The sequence below is a fragment of the Electrophorus electricus genome, unplaced genomic scaffold, assembly GCF_041902795.1.
Source record: "Electrophorus electricus isolate QZ-2024a unplaced genomic scaffold, ASM4190279v1 Scaffold29, whole genome shotgun sequence".
Lineage (NCBI taxonomy): Eukaryota > Metazoa > Chordata > Actinopteri > Gymnotiformes > Gymnotidae > Electrophorus > Electrophorus electricus.
Genome location: NW_027658572.1, coordinates 3,216,591 through 3,237,380, shown reverse-complemented (window position 1 = coordinate 3,237,380; position 20,790 = coordinate 3,216,591). Strand labels below are relative to the sequence as shown.

At 40.7% G+C, this 20,790-nt stretch overlaps 1 protein-coding gene across 1 annotated transcript; it reads right to left on the bottom strand.

Annotated features, from left to right (window-relative positions):
- Nucleotides 1-614: 614 nt before the first annotated feature.
- On the bottom strand, nt 615-20,524 carry LOC145655610 (homeodomain-interacting protein kinase 2-like). The gene is made up of 10 exons (XM_081709103.1): nt 20,520-20,524; nt 17,927-18,278; nt 16,993-17,360; nt 16,319-16,442; nt 15,893-15,997; nt 15,690-15,776; nt 15,207-15,388; nt 14,905-14,984; nt 12,151-12,324; nt 615-844 (listed from the first exon to the last, which is right to left on the bottom strand). The coding sequence occupies exons 1-10, from the start codon at nt 20,522-20,524 to the stop codon at nt 615-617; spliced, it is 1,707 nt and encodes a 568-aa protein (XP_081565229.1).
- Nucleotides 20,525-20,790: the final 266 nt, after the last annotated feature.

Below are 20,790 nucleotides of genomic sequence, written 5' to 3'. Positions count from 1 at the left end.
TTCTGAAATGGGGGTAATACCATTTACAACTGCCAATGTCACAGTCTGTCCTGTGGTTTGGCCATGAACGACCAAACAAGGCCCATGCGGGGAGATTACCACTGGCAGCTGCTGCCTTAGATACATTTCGTATAAACCGTACTCCCATATTGATCTGACAGTCGGATGAATTATGATTAAGTGCTGCTGCCATAACATCATCTACCAGGACTGGTACCCAGGGTGTATGGAATGCTTGACAAACCAAACAGTCCTTCCCTGGCTCCACCTCTCCTACCGCTACCAGGGAGACCACACAAGCTAATTTACCATTACACTGTTGTTGATGACTCTGAAAGCCCACTATCCCCCATTTTGTACTTTTTGAGACTGAAAATAATGCCAATATAATCAAATGAATGGGGCCCATTATTCCTATAGTAAGGTTTTGCAAGAACCTTTCAGGAAAGGACCAAAGAGTCAGCAAAAGGATGTTAATAGGCAGAAAGGATATCTATCAAGTTATAATACCAATGCTAAAGTGTATTGACATACAGGGCCAAGGAGTACTTCCTTGGTGTGTGGTGCAGCCAAGGGCCAGTCCCTCAGCATGAAATCATATAACAAATTGTGTACTATATGTGAATGTGTTTAGGTGCATTTTGCTTGTCGGACGCGTCAGCTACTGGTGATTTCTTCAGCCGGCTGGTGTGTATCCACTGTGCTGATCCCGATGTTAGCACAGCGGTTCGGGTCACTGCGATCACGGTTGTTGGGGGTCCATACGCAGCTTTACCAGCTTTCCAAGGGTTCAGTGATTTGACCAAAACAGTGTCACCTAGAATAAATGCATGAGTAGGCTTGTCTGCGGGAAGAGGGAGAGAGCAAGCGACATTACCATGCACACTGTTCAATTTCTCAATCAACATTTGGGTGTAGTCCACCAAGATCACGTCCATGTCACCTGAATGAGAAACACCTGGGTTACATCTGACCCATGGAATGGTAAATGGTCTACCAAAAGTTACATCAAACGGTGACAATTTATTGGTGGCACTGGGCGTCATTCTGATCTCACATAACACCGCTGGCAGTAGATGTATCCGCTTCTTTCCTGTTTCCATCATAGCCTTTGTTAACCTTTCTTTCAAGGTATGTTTCATTCTCTCAACAATGCCAGATGACTGAGGATGATAAGGGATGTGAAATTTCCAGTCAATAGTTAGGTAGGTGCATAGTTTCTGAGTTACCTTGGAAATGAAACAGGGTCCCTAACCTGAATCTATTACCCAAGGCACACAGTACCTCCGTATTATCTCCTTGGCTAGGATTTTAACCTAAGAACAAGGAAATGCCTCAGTCCACTTGGAAAACCTGTCTACAATCACCAGCAGGTACTTCAACTGACTACAAGGTGGCATGTGTGTAGTCTATCTGTAGATACTGAAAGGGATATTCAGGAGCCGGCAAGGCATCATGTTTGGTTTGTGTTTTACCCTGGAGGCTTCTAGCACAGGTTAAAACACAAGCCAAACATGATCTAATGGCAAATGTACAATTTTGCAAAAGGTGCGGTATCAGAATTCTGTCTTGTATGTGAGATTTGTTTATAGATCTGGGAAATGTCAAAGTATATATATCCATACCATGCCTGTTCAAACACAGAAAATATGTGTAAATATAATAGATAAATGCATTTATTATAAGAATTTTAACAGAGTTCAGTACTTAGATTTTGCATTTCTGATGAGAGAATCATTATCAAATAAAACCAAGACGAACAGCTGGGAAAGAATCGTGAGGATCCCTGTTTTCTGTGCACACTGTTTGCACAGAGCAGTGCGAGCCACTGCAATCGAGACTGGTTCTCCTTCTCCAGAAAGTTGATTATTTCAATGATCAGCAGCATATCATTTTCTAATTTAAGGCATATGTTTTGAACAGTTTGCATACTTTTAAGGCATGCACACTGGATTTGAAAATTAAGTGAACTGGCTTTGATGTAGTGTGAATGAGAAATAAAATGGATCATTAAGAATACATTGGTCAAGGAATGTGCACTGATGGAACCCACAGTCCCTCGCTCACCCTTGGCCAAAACGAGTCGAGGAAGAGCAAACCCATTCCTGGTTCGGTACGTCCACTTAACAGATAATTTAGTGGTTTTACTTTTTGGCTACTCTACCCACCTCTGTCTGTATTGCAGTTTGGGTTGTTTGTCTGTCTAAATGTCCGCTTAGCTACTATAGCTGGAGCTTTTCTAATTTTATGATAAACGGTCTGTCTGCTGTAGTTTTATATAGTTATGGAATGCATTGACGTTCCACCTGTTTTCTCATACAAGGCTTTATGTCAAGCATAAGCGACTGCTTTTCATGCTATTTAGATTTTGCTATTTTAAAGGTACAAGACAAGTAATATAAGTGATTAAACCAAATTTCATCACCATACCCGCCCTTTCTCGTCTGCCCACAATTGGTGACGTATTTCGATGTGGTACGTCCACGCTGCAGGTGCGTATAACGTTCCTAAGTGCGGCAGTTTGAGACGAACAGCTCTACTTAGCAGAGAAGAGTCGGTCCACAGTAGCGCCCCTCTCTCTGCGTCTACCTCTGTTCACTCACTAGAGAGAATCTGCTAAATATAAACAATTGAATTTGATAATTTTGACCATTAACACTTTGTGCGCTGTGTGAGTGAAAACAATGTATTCTGTGCTTTCTAACTTTCACAGCAGTTGTTGGTTATGTGTTGATTTTGTCAGATGCCGTCACGGTTATAAAATCATTTTAGCGGTGCCGAGCCGCAGGTTGAATATTTGGAAATGACGTGGATAACACGTAAGCTACGTAACACGTAACACGTAAGCTGTTAATGGGTGCGTTTCAGTCCCTGTCATTTTCGTCCCGTTGTGGAAACCAATATATGTAAAAGAATTACCAAAAAAAAGGACTTATTGCTTGAAGCAGTGAAGCGGAGATGGGTTTTATGTTATGAGCAAATTTTTTGGCCCTTAACTCAAAAGAGAGTTCCATTTTTTGATGATAATTTATTGTAACACCATGAAAGGTAGCAGCGACCCTTTTGGTCAGCTGCAACATATAAAATCAAGACATAACCTGTGCATACATATGGGTGTGCTTTCTGTGCCTTCCTGTTATGAGTAAAGTAACCTAAATAGTAAAGAAAACAGGGCTCTCAGCAGACATTAGTGTTTTCTGGAAATTTGCTTGCTACCTTACAGCTTGTTTTCTTAGAAAGAAACATTTGACGGTGGAGTATCAGTTTTTGAAATATGGGTTACCTCTTGAAAAGTAGAGTTTTAAAGTACCTTGTTAATGGCTATAAATGAACAGTTTAAATGCATAAAAAGAGCAGCTGACGTGTTGCTTGCCATATGGGCTAGTTATCTCACCTTCATACGTACTGCTAACCTGACTGGTTACTTATCTTAGTTTGCCTTCTGCAACAGTCACCATTTTGTGGGGTCAGATATTTGTTAGCTAATAAGTTACTTCCATATACCCACCAACACATTCTACAGGTCAACACATTCCTGCTGCCCCTTTTGTGTATGTGTCATGACTGTTTATTTAATGATGTTTAAGTTGTTTGTGACCTAATTATTAACCACTAATAAAATCAGTTTAAACCATTCATAAACTTTTTGTATTCAATGCAGTAAGATTTAGCCTTTGGAACTAATGGTTTAGGGATATGCATACCCAGCTGCTTGCCTGTTGAAATTTACCTGTAAAGGTGTGCTGCCATTCTGATTGCTTTCTTGCCTGTTTTCTGTCCTTCATGAGTGTTGGTCTGCATACTGACAGTCTTTCTGAACTGACTGCCATTCACATGTATAACTGTCTGCCTTCTGATCCTCAAGCCTGCCTGCTTACATGTTAGATTGCTGTCTGTCCACCAAACTGTAAAAATGATTTATGCTTTTGACTTCATATTGCCTTTTCAGAACAAAGTATTCCAGGAGAGTCCTAAGAAAACTTGGACCAGGACAAATGGAGAAACAGAAGCGTCTTTTTGGCAGGAAGATGTAAGGCCTTTGCACTACAATGTTAAAAAATCTTAGAATAACAATATGAATTTTAAATGATTCTTATTTATACAGCATATTCCTTATAGAACCCAAAATCTCAAGGTGCTTTACACTGAAATGAACGAACAGTATTCAGCAATAAAACATTGATCAAATAAAAGTTAAAAGTCACAAAATATAAATGTAGAAAATGAAATTAATTTAAACAGAATTTAAATTAACCCGGCTAAACAAGCTGAACAATTAGACTAAGCTAAACAAGCCACTCTTTAATCTGTATTAAACACCAATAGATACTATAAATACTTTCTGGACTATTCCAAAGTATCGGAACGATGAAACATGAAACAGATTAAACATGTTTCATCAGCCTTGTTATTTTAAAAGATTAGGAAGTAATGTTAAAGGAATTAGTCTTATTTTCCTTATAATGTGCTAAAGTAGAATAAAATCATTTTGATTGTATTGTGCAATTAACAAAATACAACATGGACCAGAGCTCTATCAGAGATTCATCCATTAAATAGAGAATAAGAATAACAATCTATAAACTTAGACACAAGCTCTCTCAAAATAATTTAACCATGGATTTTAGTTCAGGCTGTTGATGTTTGAAGAATGACAAACGAACATTTCCTTATATATTTTTGTTGTTTCCATAGTAAAATTCCTTCACCTCCAAAAGTCGCACGGGCTTCTTCAGTATTTAAAAAGGTGAGTTTACAATGGCCAAATTTGTTATTCATCAGAAAATCGAATTGTTGCTAAAAAGTGAGATGTCAGCACAGTTGTTATGTTATCCTGATATTTAATGTCTTTTTATTCAACCTCCTCTATGGTTCTCAAAACAAGAGCAAGTTAAAAAGCACGAGACAAGACGACAAGAATAAACCTGTGAGGAATGACAGCAAAATGCTCCTTGATAGAGCCAAACAAATCATCCCAGACTTGGAGAAGCTGGATATTGCACCAATCTTGACCCATTTTGTGATGGATCTGACTCATGAGTATTCCATTTTTAAACCTTGTCTTCTTCTTCTTCTTCTTCTTCTTCTTCTTCTTCTTCTTCTTCTTCTTCTTCTTCTTCTTCTTCTGCTTTTTCAATTTATCATTTTTATTTTTGGTATACGTTTGAATGCATCAGATTTTTAGCAGAAATATTAATTATAGTTCTAAAGAATGCTTTTATTCACATTCTTTTAGGCAGTGGACATCTATCCGGAAAGCAATCCCTAGTCCAGTAAGTCATACTACATTGCTTACACATCAACATATTTTAAATGGGATTCATATTAATTCTAAACCAAACAACCAAAACCATTTTGGAGCAATTTTCAATGTTCGCCTTTCTATGTTATCTCTCCTTTCTTTCACAGGAGACAAAGGTCATGATCTCTCATATGGGTTCATTCATTGCGGACATTGTCACTGAAGTAAATGTGATGGGTCTTCTTTCATCTCTGGAAGAAATGTTAGATGTTGATCTAAGATCAGTGTTGCTTTCAAATTCCAAGAAGGAAACTGCAGATTTGCTGAATGCTTTCCGTACCAGATCTTGTGAGATAAATCATTCAGCTTCAGTCCACGTGAAGGAGGGGACAGCTCATATAGACTCTCTAAGCAGAGATGTTAGGACTGCAGTTATTGATACGCATCGCAGTTGCCTGGATGACCATGAGAGAGACCAAATTGTGATGAAATTCCACTCGACTATGGAAGATACAAATTCAGAAGCAATGAGTGAGCTTCTGATAGGAGATACTGAGAGTTTGACATCGTTATCCTCAGATGTCCATGACGATGGTACATCTAGACCTATAAGTACCATTCCTATAGCTGGCTCTCCGGTTTCGGATATGCTTCAGCGCTTTGATGATGAGATGGAGGAATTTGCTGAACTGTCGCAAGACATCAATCCCCACATAAAAGGAAGGACACATTTTTTGTCCCGTCATTTAATAAATCCTGACCTTGAAGGGGTCTCATCTTGTGAGCTCTGTGGTATGGTCATGCCAATCTACCTAGAGCAGGATGACTTGAAATCATCACAGGCATCATCAGAGCTATGCACAGATAGTAGGAACACCTCCTCCGACGTCATGGCAAGCCAAGTTATGGAGTTGGTTGTCCCACCCTCTGTGAAGAAGGCTCAAGAGTCCCCCAGTGTACACAATGACTGGTCTTCCCTGTTCAGCATCGATATACATAGCTCTCCATCACTACAGTCTGAGATGTCTGCTAGGTCACCATGTACTGAGCCTGCTCTGGACAATCAGAGCAAAACCATGAAAGCCCAGAAGGGGAGATTGCATTTCCTATTCCCCTTCAGTAAGGTCTCAAAGAACTTAAAGGTAAAACATTTGACTTATTTCTTATTTAGATTTTGTTACATTATTAATTTTTAAAGTAGTGCATATTTGAATTTCATTTCACACTGAATGTGTATATATCACTTTGCATAAATGACATAATTTGTTCTAAATTATATTCTGTTGCATTATTACTGGTTTGTATCTGTACTTTTAGTTATAAATTTACTTATGCTCTGATATTTTTCTACTAAATCATTGTTTTGTTTTTGTTAGAAACTCAAAAAGAAAAGCAAGGAGCACCCTAACACTGTAGCTGCTGCTGCAACTACAGGTAAGAACATATTGCTAGAAACACATATGACAATTTAGTTGTTAGACAGAATTTTTTAAAAATCAATAACTTTTTTGTCTTATGATAGGTAGTGAAGATGTTTCCCCCATCTCGTCACGTTTCACGAGGATGTTATCGTTCTTTACAAGGCAACGCTCAAATCATCAATAAAGCCTGAAACATCAATTTGCTGAAAATGTGCAAAAATGGCTGGTTTTTGATTACATTTACATTTACATTTACAGCATTTAGCAGATGCTCTTATCCAGAGCGTCTTACAAAAGTGCTTTGTCCTTTAGTCATAGAATATATCCTAGTACAGTACAGTAGGTTAGAGTCCAACATACCAGTGAACTAGAATATGTAAAAGTAGATTTGGTGAATACATTGTAACATTGGTAGTGGGATGGACAATTCTTTGTGCAAGAATGATGTTATTGGTTCATTTTTCTGCGGTTGCATTTAATATCACTATCCTTATGTATTTATATATCGCTTTTTACTGCAGATGTTGTCACAAAGCAGTTTTACAAATGTCCAAGTCCAAGCCCCCAGTGAGCAAGCCAAGGGCGACAGTGGCGAGGAAGAACTCCCTAGAGCATGAGGAAGAAACCTTGAGAGCAACCAAGACCCAAAGGGGAAGCCCATCCTCCTTTGCCTGGCAACGCTCACCACAATAATATAAATTTTAAGAGAGAAATAAATAAAAAATGAAAAAATAAGCAGTTAATGTCCAGTCCAATTTGCTAGAGGCCCTAGTCTTGACGCGATGGTGTGCATGTGTCCAAAGCCCATCCCACAAGAGAGCATCCATTAAGGGCAAGGGAGAAGCAGTTGGCTAGGGTGGAGCTGTGGTGGCCTACAGCAGGGCACATCAGGGGGTGGTGGGAAGAGCCATGGCAGCTGAGACGGGTTGAGGCTCAGTAACATCATGACATCAGGAGTAGGTGTACCTCGGCAGAAAGAGAGACTAGATTATTAGGCATGTCCAGGTACAAGGGTGTGTAAATTAGGGAACTATAATGTGCAAAGATGGGCTCCGGCAGAACTAGCTATGGCAGCACAGCTAAAAGGAAAGAGCCAGAAGGAAACACAGGCACGAGGGCACCCTGGAACATCAGCACTCCGCCGCTCTCAGTCAACACACTCGAGTGACAAAAGAGAGGTGAAGTGACAGCATCATAACATCCCAGTTTATCATAACTCTCAAAACCCATGGACCCCCAAGATGGGAAGTAGTTAATAAAATACCTGACTGTACAGATACTAAAAAGAAATCTAGGATTATTTTTGTTATTTTCTATTGGGCTCAAGAGATAAGCTGTTCGAGCAGTAATAAGTGTTTTTCTATAGGTGAGTAGGCTCTCCTTCCATGCAAGCTGGAAGACTACGAGCTTAGTGCGGTGCCATTTATGTTCTATTCTTTGAGTGTTTTGTTTTAAATTGCGAATGAGATCATTATACCAAGGTACTACATTTTTGTAGCTAATTTTTTTATTCTTAAATGGAGCAACATCATTAGGTGCACAGCAGAATACTGATTCTAAGCATTCAGTAATTTGATCAAGTTCCGTTGGGTTTGAGGGAATCCTAGGCGCAAATTATTAGTCTGGGAGATTCCCAATAAATCCAGGTGCAGTGGACGATGTGATCGTGTGTCTGGTATGATAGCGAGGCGAGGTTACTATAGTGTGGCTCATGCATAGTTTAAATGAAATTAGGGAATGGCCTGAGATGGCACCTGACTGGGGTAGTATAACTACCTTCTCCATGTCTACACCGTATGGCAGTACTAAGTCAAGCGTATGTTTACATTTACATTTACAGCATTTAGCAGTACGCTGTTATCCAGAGCGACTTACAAAAGTGCTTTGTCATTTACTCATAGAATATATCCTAGTACAGTACAGTAGGTTAGAGTCCAACATACCAGTGAACTAGAATACTGTAGAATACTGGGATCAATGCTGATACCTAGAAGTACAAAACACATAAGGTCTATCTTAAACAATGATAAGTGCAATAAACAATAAGTGATAGAGTTTGTTAATCAACATCATTGTAATAAACAATACCCTACAATAAGTACTAATTTAGTCAGTCAATATGAGAGCAGGGTAAGAATGTCCACCAGAGTGTGTGGGTTCTCTTTGTACATTGAAACCAATTGATTCTAATATAGAACTAAAGGCCAAGTTCAGAGGGTGTTGGGCACTATCAAAGTGAATATTGAAATCATCAACAATAATGGCACTTTCTACTAGAGCAGATCCCTCTCAGTATCTACAGCTAGACAAAACGCACCTGCCACCTTGTGGTCAGTTGAAGTATTTGCTAGTGATTCTAGACAGGTTTTCCAAGTGGACTGAGGCGTTTCCTTGTTCTAAGGAAGATGCCCGCGCTGTGGTTAAAATCCTAGCCAAGGAGATAATACCGAGGTACGGTGCGCCTCGGGTAATAGATTCAGATCAGGGACCCTGCTTCATTTCTATGGTAACTCAGAAACTATGCACCTACCTAACTATTGACTGGAAGTTTCACATCCCTTACCATCCTCAGTCATCTGGCATTGTTGACAAAATGAATTATACATTGAAACAAAGGCCATGATGGAAAACAGGAAAGAAATGGATAGATCTTGTCCTTCCTAGGTCTTCCTAAGTTCAAGACTGTTAACTCAATACACACTTTAAAACACTCAATACACAATTTAATTTTTTAATAATACTTGTTCAGGTTCCACTATTGTTCTCCAAACCATACATTATTCAATGTATGCATATTAATATTCAATACTTACACCAACCGGTTCTTGGTACCATTATGTTCAACCTGAGCTACTTGCATTTTATTTAAAAGGCGATCCTCTTCCATATCACCGGATGCCCATATTGCTTTTATTACCTCAATCTACTGCCAGCAGTGTTGTGTGAGATCAGAATGATGCCCAGTGCCACCACCAAATTGTCACTATTTGAGGTCGTTTTTGGTAGACCATTTACCACCCCATGGGTCAGAGGTAACCCAGGTGTTTCTCAGTCAGGTGACACAGCCATAACTGATGACTGACAGACAAATCCTCTAAGACTTGGCTTGCGTTGCTTTGGTGTTACAGGAAAGGTTTGAAGCCCTTGTTTTTGTCTGTCTGGCATTCAGATTTCCTGAGCAGCCATGTTGTGGTTCCTAATTAGGAACATGTTCCAGCCTACTCCATGCAAGCTGGAGCACTGGATCCACTCTTTAAATGTGCCTTTTTAAGGTGACGGCTTATAAAAGTCATCTCTGATTATTTTTTTTGTTGTTAGCTTTTTAATCTGTCAAGTCTGTAATTTTCCAGATTTATATCCATTAAAAAAACAGATGCTCTAAAGGGAGGGGGTGGACTCCTTCAGTGGTACAGCAGAAGTTGATAACTTCAAAATCATTTACAGCAGCTTCAACCTTGTACTAACAGAACAAATACGGACACAGCATTAACTAAACTATGGCCTGAGTGATTTAAGTAATTAGTGAAACTGGCACAGCACCACCAACCGTTTATTAAAGAAAACGTGTATGACACATGATTATCTTAATTCTTTTAATTAAAATAGTCCCTTGCAAGGCATATTATTCAATTATGTTCAAAGAGGTACATAGAGCATGCTGGCAAAACCGAACCGTTGAAGATACTACAGGAAATAAGAAATTTCCATAATGTGAATGAAACATTTATTTAAATGTATTGAATATTGCACATCTCAGAGCCTCCAGAGGTGGAAAAGACCAGGCCAGGTGAGCCATAGGTTGAATTGGACCCCGAATCCGAGGGCCAGGGTGTCCCCACCCGAATCCGAGGGCCAGGGCGTCCCCGCCAGACGCATGACGCTCAAATTTGATCTTCTTGAAGCAATTAACTAGAGTTAATTGAAAGCGGAAGAGGATGCCTGGAGCTGCGATGCCATACCTTTAGGGAAAGATGAAAAAAGGAACACGAATCAAATAAATGAGACTGTTTGTTCTTCGAGGCTCAATGGGATGTGCCATAATAACCTTCAATTACTATACTGGTGTCCAAGCTGAAATTCAACTTGATTACAACAGCCGCAAGCCATGCAGATCTAGTTATGGGCTTTATTCAAAATTAAAACTAAAACAGAAGTAGATTTTAAAAAACACAACCACAATTCTGTGATTTCTCTAATGCCAGCTAGTTAAATTCATCACTTACTCTCTGTTGATTTTCCCACCCTTAATCTTGCAGAAAGAAGGCTCAAGAAAATCAAGCGGATGTAAATCACAATCTTCCATGTTGTTTTGCCTCCACATCACCCTGAAAGCGCTTTATTTAAATAATCTAGCTGTGCTGTATCGACAGGTATGAGAAGATTCCCACAGAATATCAATTTACTACTCTATGGATTCTTCATGACTTGGCAGTAAGGTAATAATAACAGGCAGGTGTAGCATCTAAAAGTGGAAAGTCCAAGTGCACGTGTTATTAGCTAGCCAGTAGACAAGATCAAATACAAGGTCACAAATTTTAACCTGCCCTTTATATGGAAAATCTGCAATATTTTATATTTGCCACATCGTTAGTGGATAGGTAGCTAGCTATAGTAATTAACCTGCAAAATGTGTTCTTAATCTGTTGATTGCAACTGTCAAACATTTTTTAAAAATGTGTTGAATATTACCCACTCACAGCCTACAGAGGTGGAAAAGACCAGGCCAGGTGAACCATAGAACAAGTTGAACCCTGAATCCGAGGGCCAGGGCGACCCCGCCCGAACCCGAGGGCCAGGGCTCCCGCCAGACGCATGACGCTCGAATTTGACCCTCTTGAAGCAGACGAGCCCACTAGAGGTAACTGAAGCGGAAGAGGATGCCTGGAGCTGCGATGCCATACCTTTAGGGAAAGATGAAAAAAGGAACACGAATCAAATAAATGAGACTGTTTGTTTTTCGAGGCTGAATGGGATGTGCCATAATAACCTTCAATTACTATACTGGTGTCCAAGCTGAAATTCAACTTGATTACAACAGCCCCAAGCCATGCAGATCTAGTTATGGGCTTTATTCAAAATTAAAACTAAAACAGAAGTAGATTTTAAAAAACACAACCACAATTCTGTGATTTATCTAATGCCAGCTAGTTAAATTCATCACTTACTCTCTGTTGATTTTCCCACCCTTAATCTTGCAGAAAGAAGGCTCAAGAAAATCAAGCGGATGTAAATCACAATCTTCCATGTTGTTTTGCCTCCACATCACCCTGAAAGCGCTTTATTTAAATAATTTAGCTCTGCTCAATTTCAGCTTGATTACAATAGCCGCAAGCCATGCAGATCTAGTTATGGGCTTTATTCAAAATTAAAGCTAAAATAGAAGTAGATTTTAAAAAACACAACCACTATAGTAATTAACCTGCAAAATGTGTTCTTAATCTGTTGATTGCAACTGTCAAACATTTTTAAAAATGTGTTGAATATTACCCAAGTCACAGCCTACAGAGGTGGAAAAGACCAGGCCAGGTGAACCATAGAACAAGTTGAACCCTGAATCCGAGGGCCAGGGCGACCCCGCCCGAACCCGAGGGCCAGGGCTCCCGCCGGACGCGTGATTCTCAAATTTGACCTTCTTGGAGAGGGAGATCCCACTGGAAGAAACTGAAGGGGAAGAGAATATAACTTTAGCGAAAGATGAAAACTGACCACTAACCAAACGAATGAGAGAGATTGTTCTTTGAGGCTGAATGTGATGTGTCATAATAACCATCAATTACTATAAAGGTGTCCAAGCTGAAATTCAACTTAATTACAATAGCTAGCCAGCAGCCAAGATAAAAGGTCACATGTCACAATTTTAAGCTTCCCTTTATACGAAAGAACTGCAGTATTTTAAATTTGCCACATCGTTGGCAGACAGGTACCTAGCCATAGTAGCTAATTATCCTAGCTAGTTCACACTTCATTCTCCCCCAAATGATCCCATTATCGACAGGTATCCGTGCTTAGACATGAAGACAGTTCAGCGACCGAGGACTGACATGCAGCTGTCACAGCTCTTTTAGAGCAATCCGACGGTTAGCGAGCCAATGCTAGATAATAACGTTAATCGCAGCTACAGTAAATAGTTGGCAGTTAATCTGCTAGTTAACTAACGTGCTCCATCGCCATGAAAATTAGAGTCTGTTACCGCAAGAGATGTGCATAAGTAATGTGTGAACTAGCTAAGTTAACCATCTCAAATAGACAGCTTGTCTGCTAGCTAACCTAGCTAGAGAGCCCAATGTTACCTGAGTCGTTGAATTCAAGTCCGACTTGACACTTTAGCCTTTCCCATTAGGCCTCATCGTCTTTTTAAACAAAATTAACATACTATTCATAAAATCCATATAGAGCAAGTTTTATGGATGATCTGCTCAGTGAAGCTGCATTATTTCTGTTATAATACGGACACGGCAGCATTTTCACGGCATGTTTTCTTAATCTGTTTATTGCAACTGTCAACACATACGAATGATTAATAATTAATGTAAACTGTTATGCAGCGAATTAAAGATACTATATTTTCCTGTTTCCCTAGAAATAATCCAAACTGCAGTGTCTGCTTATTTATGCTGAAGCACACTTAAGTGGGTATATTTTTTGTGGATTCCACATATACATTAAAAGGAAAATGTTGCCCAATCATGTCAGAAATAGCAAAACAAAAAAACACAGGCTCCGAGTTACTGAAAGAGAAGTACGCGATGAGGTCCTGGTAGAGCATAGGCACAGGTTGGTCATACGTGTTTATGAGGAGTTTAATTTAAGCAAAATCCTCATCACACACCCAAGAAGTCAAAGCCTGCAAAATCCCCAAGCAGCAAGACTGCATCAAGTTAGCACTGGCTGAAGCAAAAATAGTGCTGTGTCCTGCTCTGTGGCTCATCCACTCTACCAGTCTCTTAGTATTGGGCTTAGTGTGCTTAATTCATCTTGATGTCCTAACTGACATTCAAAAAGAAATGGATGTGAGAAGACAGTGTAGGAGTTCAAATTTGAATTGGCTTGAAATGTAGGTTGAAGTGCTCTTCTGCAGCTGAGCAGCTCATTTTCTGCTGAGCATCTTCACAGCCCTTACAAGGAGAGCATGAAAATGATGGAGGGGACAAGAAAAATCAGAATAATGCTTTAAGGACTGGACACATTTACAGCTTCTCACACTAAACAAAGTACTCCAAGGTAAAAAGTTCATCAAAGTAAAACATGTTTCATCCATCTTTCTGTGAACTGATATTTTAATGACTGACAGACAAATCCTCCAAGACTTGGCTTGGGATGCTTTGGTGTACAGGAGAGGTTTGAACCCCTTTCATTAAAGAAAACGTGTATGACTCAGGTGCTAGGGTATTATCAGAATGTAATTTATTCCAAATGTAAACACATGATTCTCTTAATTAGAGATTCCCTTATAAGGCATATTATTCAATAATGTTCATAGAGGTACAAAAAACAAAACAAAACAACAAAACCCTACTGAGTCTGGAAAAGAACATCTTTATCAATAAAAAGTATCAAATGACCTGAACACAGTTGTACCACCATTACAAACTCCTTGCTTGAGTCTGCATGTATACATGTATGATAGTAACATATCAGCCAATGAATGATGGACTCGAGTTTGTACTCGAGGAAAGAAAGAAATTTTCATAATGTCATAAAGAATCAAGTGTTTGGAAAACGTCTAGGAAAAGAAAGAAACATTTATTTAAATGTGCTGAATATTGCACAAGTCGCAACCCTTGAAAAACCAAGAAGAGTTCTCGGTCTGCTTAAGTACTGTGTACTGCAAAAACACAAGTAGAATTGAATTTTCCACAAATACACATACAAGAACCATAGAAGAAAGCATAGTGTTGGTCTTATAGAACGAGAGACACAAAAACCTCAGCTACAATGATCAACAATTACACAATGAAGTTTGGATTCAACGGAATTTCGTTTTGAACTACGGTAGAGGGGCCTCTTTATCGGCTACTCGAATACTAGGCAACAACCTGATTCACCATTTGTGGATCACATTTGAGCAGTAACATGATTTGGTAGAACACTTGCATTTGAAACCATTTTTGTCTTCTTTTATAGGTGGAATCGGAGGCCAGTTTGGTGATGTTTTAAATCTACTTGAAGAATAACAAACAAACAAAAAGCCAACCCTAATGTAACATTTAAAAGAAGCACCAAAGTGGGCATCAGATTTACCATCAAACAGGGTCTTGCTGCTGTCGAAGCCTGTGCACTGCCGCTTGCAGATCTCCATGTTCTGCAAGCAAGATTTCACACTGCAGCGAGAGACACACACACACACACACACACACACACACACACACACACACACACACACACACACACACACACACACACACACACACACACACAGGTGGGGGGGGGTTACAGTACTAGCAGAGAAACTCTGATGCTATTTGGATTTCTAAATTAACACGGTGTTCCTTAAATGTTTTGGAAACACTGACATGTAGATTGGAAGGCCTGGAGCAACTCACTGTGCACTCTGAGGGAAGTGGAGGAGGTGGGTCATGGTCAGAAACGGGTGGTTCACGGTCTTCACTGGCGTGATCCTTTTGTGAGCGTCTAGCCTGAGCATCTTCTTTAGTAAGTCGATGAACTCCCGCCGGTCGGCCTTCTCCGCCAAGACGTCGGTGCCTTTCAGACTGGTCATATTGACCTGCGAGAGAGACCCATGGGTGAGTCATATTATTCACCAGCAGAGGGCGGCAATGCACCCAATACGAACGAAGTTCTGCAGCAAATTTCTACGCACTGCTCTGCCCTTCGCAGATGCCGTTCTCCAGAGCGACTTACATGCGCTACTCATTATGACAGCAGAAACGCTCGACCTTTCAGCTAGCACCTTGTTCTACCTGCTCTATAATGTGAGCTGCGGGAGCCCTTTGTCACGTTCTTCAATTTCACATCGCAACACTAAAAGAAATGCGTATAGTTACGCGCACAAAAGCCCAAATAACCTGCATCATGTCGTCAAGGCAGTTTAAAATGTACTTCCGAGTCTCTTTGGACTTGATGCCACGCTCCGCCTCATGCTCCGAAGGTGTCTGGAGAAAGGAAAGAAAAAACAAACCATTCAGCTCCACCATTAAGTTACATGAAGTCATTAAGTTACGTCCCTTATAAAAAACACATGGCATTTGGCATTTGAAGACAGGCAAACCTTGAGTCTCCACAGGGGGTAGCAGTAGAAATAGTAGTGCGTCTTGGTCGCTGCGCTCAACATGCACTCTGCTGGTAGGCCCTGCGTCTCGGAGATGTAACGGATCTGCAGAGACACCATACGGCAAAAGGATTATGACTTTATTTTGAGTTAATCCTTTCATTTTCAAAGTGCATGTCTAAAAAAACAGGCCATAGAAACTCATTTATATTAATCCTAAAAATGAGCGGGCCGACAAAGCAGCTAAAAGGTCAAACTACACACACACACACACACACACACACACACACACACACACACACACACACACACACACACACACACACACACACACACACATATCACTACAGCCACAAAACCACTACAGGTCTGCACCACTGATGCTGTACGGGCGTTAAGGCACAGCTCAAAGGACCATGTGCTTACCTGATCATATTCGGAGGCTCCAGGATACAGGGGCCAGCCCAGGAACAGCTCAGCAATGACACAGCCCAGGGACCACATATCGATGGCCTCACAGAATGGGAGACCCAAGATGATCTCAGGCGATCTGGACCAAAAACACAGAGATCGCCATCATGAAATCAGCCTCGGCTGATAATTCCGTGGGGGGGTGTTTGTGTTCCTAGACATTACACACCCACTATTCTAGTGTAACATGGAACCAACACTACAATGCACCAACACTACAATAATGTTGTTTTGCATTAAGTAAATACAGAGTACCAATGCAGTTAAACACCCGTTACTCAGTATATTACACTGTTAATTAACAGTGTAGCTACAATGTAATAGCGGTTTTGTACAGACTTGCTAAATACTGATATTACCAAAGCCTGCAGTTCAGCGCATCCTAACTAATCTCAGACACCGAAGACGGTTCATTAGGTGTTTTGCTAAATAACAGCACTCACATGACCCAATAAAAATAAACCACTTATAAATCAATCGTGCTCCAGTTAACTGTAATGCTCATCATAGGCTTTTAATGTGTAGCAGGGTTATTACAACTGTCCACAACATGCAGCTCTACTCTCAAGCACACTAGAGTGCAACGAGTGCATACTTATTTCTAACACGCCTCAGCACGTGTCCCTCACCGGTAGTATCTGGACTGCAGGTAGCTGGGGGCCTTGGAGAAGTGGCTAGCTGAGCCGAAGTCGATGACCTTGACGCGGTACGGCTGCCTGACGGGGTCCACCAGCATGATGTTGTCGGGCTTGAGGTCGGTGTGGATCAAGCCCAGGCTCTTCAGTTTCATGAGCGCTTTGGCGACCTGCTGCAGCACGGGCCGGATGCATTTCAGCAGCAGTGGGCTGAACTTGCTGCGCTTGAGGAAGTCGTAGAGGCTCTGCCCCAGCATCTCGAACACCAGGCATATGTGCTTCTTGTGCTGGAAGCACTCGTACGCGCGCACGAAGTTGAACTCGTCGGCGTTCTCCCTGCTCAGCCGGCTCAGGATGCTCACCTGAGGAGGAGCAAAGGAGGGAAGACGGAATACGCGTTAAGCCGAAGCTACGTGGTCACAGCTTCAAAGTTTGATACTGCTGACAAATAGCCTACTTATTTTCAATAGCATCAAGCACTTTGTGTACTTCCCTTCAACCATTCACTTCTACAGGATTTGGGAGATGCAATTATGGAAGTGGTCCCTTGGAAATGAACCCATGAACTTGCTTTTGGTACTCAAACAATGCAGATTAATGCTCTTTCATAACAATAACATTTTTAATGCACATCCAAACAGGCATGGCTTACACAACTGAAGCTAAATCTTCTTTTTAGAGTAAGCTTCAAGCTGTCCGTGTGTTATCCGAACTAGTTCCTACTGAACTAGTGAAAATTAGAACTAGTGTGCCAAACAAGTATTTCTGTGCTACCCTGGCTGTATACAAATTCCACAGTGTGCGTTAGCACATCTGACACCAACAGATCATATGTTGTAAAAACTGAAACAAACAATAACAGAATCAGGGCTACAGCTGATTCTAGGCCATATCAATAGCTTATTTAAAGCAGGCACAACTTTCCCACCTCGTTCTGGCCCTGTCGAGCATAGGACGGATGACTTTTCAGGATCTTGATTGCGACTACTTCACTGGTGCCCCGCTTCCAGCACTTGGCGACCTGGCCAAAGGTTCCACGGCCCAGGGACTCCAAAACCTCGTAGCTGTTGGAGACGGAGCGGAGGATCTCGTTCTGCACCAGTTGGTACTCGCAATCGCTGCCCCTGGCCACACGATTGGACAACCCAGGGGAGGAGAGCTCCTCCAGGATCTGTACACTGTTGCTGCTGTGTGCCTCCTCTCTCTTCCTCTTGAGGCTGCCCCGCTTCTGATAGCCGTCAGCACGCCGCGAGGTCAATGCCTCGTCTCCGCCCTGCCAGCTGGAAGAGGAGGAAGACGACGACGAAGCCTCGTCCGAGGCTCCAGAGGGGGAAAAGACCATGGCAGGTAAGCCATCGATTGAATTGAACCCCGGATCCGAGGGCCAGGGTATCCCCGCCCGAATCCGAGGGCCAGGGCTCCCGCCCCGCGCAGGATTCTCAAATTTAACCTTCTTGGAGTGGGAGATCCCACTGAAGGAATCTGAAGGGCAAGAGAATATACCATTATGGAAAGATGAAAACAGGACTACTAACCAAATGAACGAGAGAGATTGTTTGTTCTTTGAGGCTGAATGTGATGTGCCATAATAACCATCAATTAGCTAAATTAGCTAAATCACAGAGCTTTGATTTTTTTTAAAACATCTACTGCTGTTTTAGTTTTAATTTTGAATATTTCTGTCTGAAGCAGAGCAGAGCCCTGATCGATGCCATTGTTTTTTGGGCAGGCTTTAGCAAGTGATTGCTTTCTCTTTACACGCTTCTCAGAAAAGACAAGTTCTTTGTCTTGCGTTACTCAAAGGTGGTTCTGTGTGCTAAAACAACATCTTGACCTTTCAGCGATGCTGCCACACTGAAAAACAGAAGGCCAAGAAAAAAACAGCTTCTATTCTTAGACTCTCTGGCACTCTAAGTGCTTGCTGAGTGCAGTATTTCCTACACCTTTCCAACTGAGAGGCTCCTGAACTTGCAGCACCTCTGTCAATTAATCAATTGCATAACAAGAGTTCATCCACTCTATAATTGAGGGAGATACCCCCTCTAATCATTAATGCTCATCATTACAAAGACCATTAGTGTAAGCTGATGAAAAATGTTTCAATGTATTTAAAAGGTAAAGAACAGAGTAGCAATGTAAAGATACCATTTATAATGCATTACATTTTAGTCTTTAACACAATCTCTTGCCCTGAAACAGTGTTTAGGGCGATTACAATGCTGTTTCAATATGTTTAAAAGGTAAAGAACAGAGTAGCAATGTAAAGATTCCATTTATAATGCATTACATTTTAGTCTAAAACACAAACTCTTGCCTTGAAACAGTGTTTAGGGCGATTACAATGCTGTTTCAATGTGTTTAAAAGGTAAAGAACAGAGTAGCAATGTAAAGATACCATTTATAATGCATTACATTTTAGTCTAAAACAAAATCTCTTACCCTGAAACAGTGTTGTTGGGCGATTACAATGCTGTTTCAATGTGTTTAAAAGGTAAAGAACAGAGTAGCAATATAAATATTCCATTTATAATGCATTACATTTTAGTCTAAAACACAATCTCTTGCCCTGAAACAGTGTTTAGCGCGATTACAATGCTTTGAAACGCTGTTTCAATGTGTTTAAAGGTAAAGAAGAGAGTTGCAATGTAAAGATTCTACTTATCATGAATTACATTTTAGTCTAAAACACAATCTGGGTTTGTGTGTATATAAATGATGTAATGTTACTGTTGTGGAACAAATTACTTCCATTTCCATTTTTTAAGGCAAAAATATTAAATGTTGGAATTTATCATTACATATTCATATGAATATGACTTTAATTTGTATACATATTTGTTGACATTAGCTATTTTGATCAGTCATTTTTGTGTCTGGTTGTTCTAGCTCATATTTAGCACGTTGTCCTTGACCATGTCCCTCTGTCCACAGGGTGGTGGTGTTGGACTGTGTTACAGACACGCTGCTGTTTTCCTGCAAGGTGCTAGTGGTCGGATTTGTAGGTGAGAAATATAGAGTGAAGTCATGTGTATATTACCCATACTACACTTCATCACATTCTGACCATGATGGCACATGGCAACACACTTTAATAGGTAACTCTGAGGGTTTTTCTACATTCCCTGTAAGGTCTGCTGGCTTTCTTCTTCTTCTCTGGGAGAATCAGGCTGCCATATGACAATTTCCAGCTTCAGCTGCTGCATTATTACTGGTTGCCCGTTATTGTACGTATTGTAACCTCAGAAAAGCTCAAGTGCTGACACTTGCGTCTGTGTGAGAACAAAACATCAGCATATTCAGTACACTGAAGAAATGGTTCTTTCTTTTTTAGATTCCAAAATGCTTATTGACAGTGATTGTAAAGTCACTTTGTTTGTAAATAACCATGATTTACACATTTATTCTGGACAGCAGTTCCTCTCATAATACTGAAGGCCCAGCATGTATATCTACTACTGCTGTTTTTTTAGACGGTGATTGTGGGAGCTTATTTCATCGCGCAGGGCTTCTTTAGTGTGTACAGCATGTGTGTGGACACCCTTTTCCTATGCTTCTGTAAGCTGCACACACACACACACACACACACACACACACACGCGCACACACACACACACACACACACACACACACACACACACACACACACACACACACACACACACACTCTCTCTCTCTCTCTCTCTCTTCATTCCAGCAGTTCATAATGACATTGGGCACACACAGTCGAAAGCTTGTATGGTCTTGTCCCTTTACTTCAGGGAGAATAGAATTATAAAAAACATTATTAGCTCA

Excerpts from the sequence above, each read along its gene's own strand:
- LOC145655610 (XM_081709103.1), bottom strand. Across the intron at positions 15,998-16,318 it reads GAGCCTCCGAATATGATCAG|ATCCGTTACATCTCCGAGAC; the intron begins GTAAGCACATGG and ends GTGTCTCTGCAG. Across the intron at positions 14,985-15,206 it reads CACTTCCCTCAGAGTGCACA|TGTGAAATCTTGCTTGCAGA; the intron begins GTGAGTTGCTCC and ends CTCTCGCTGCAG.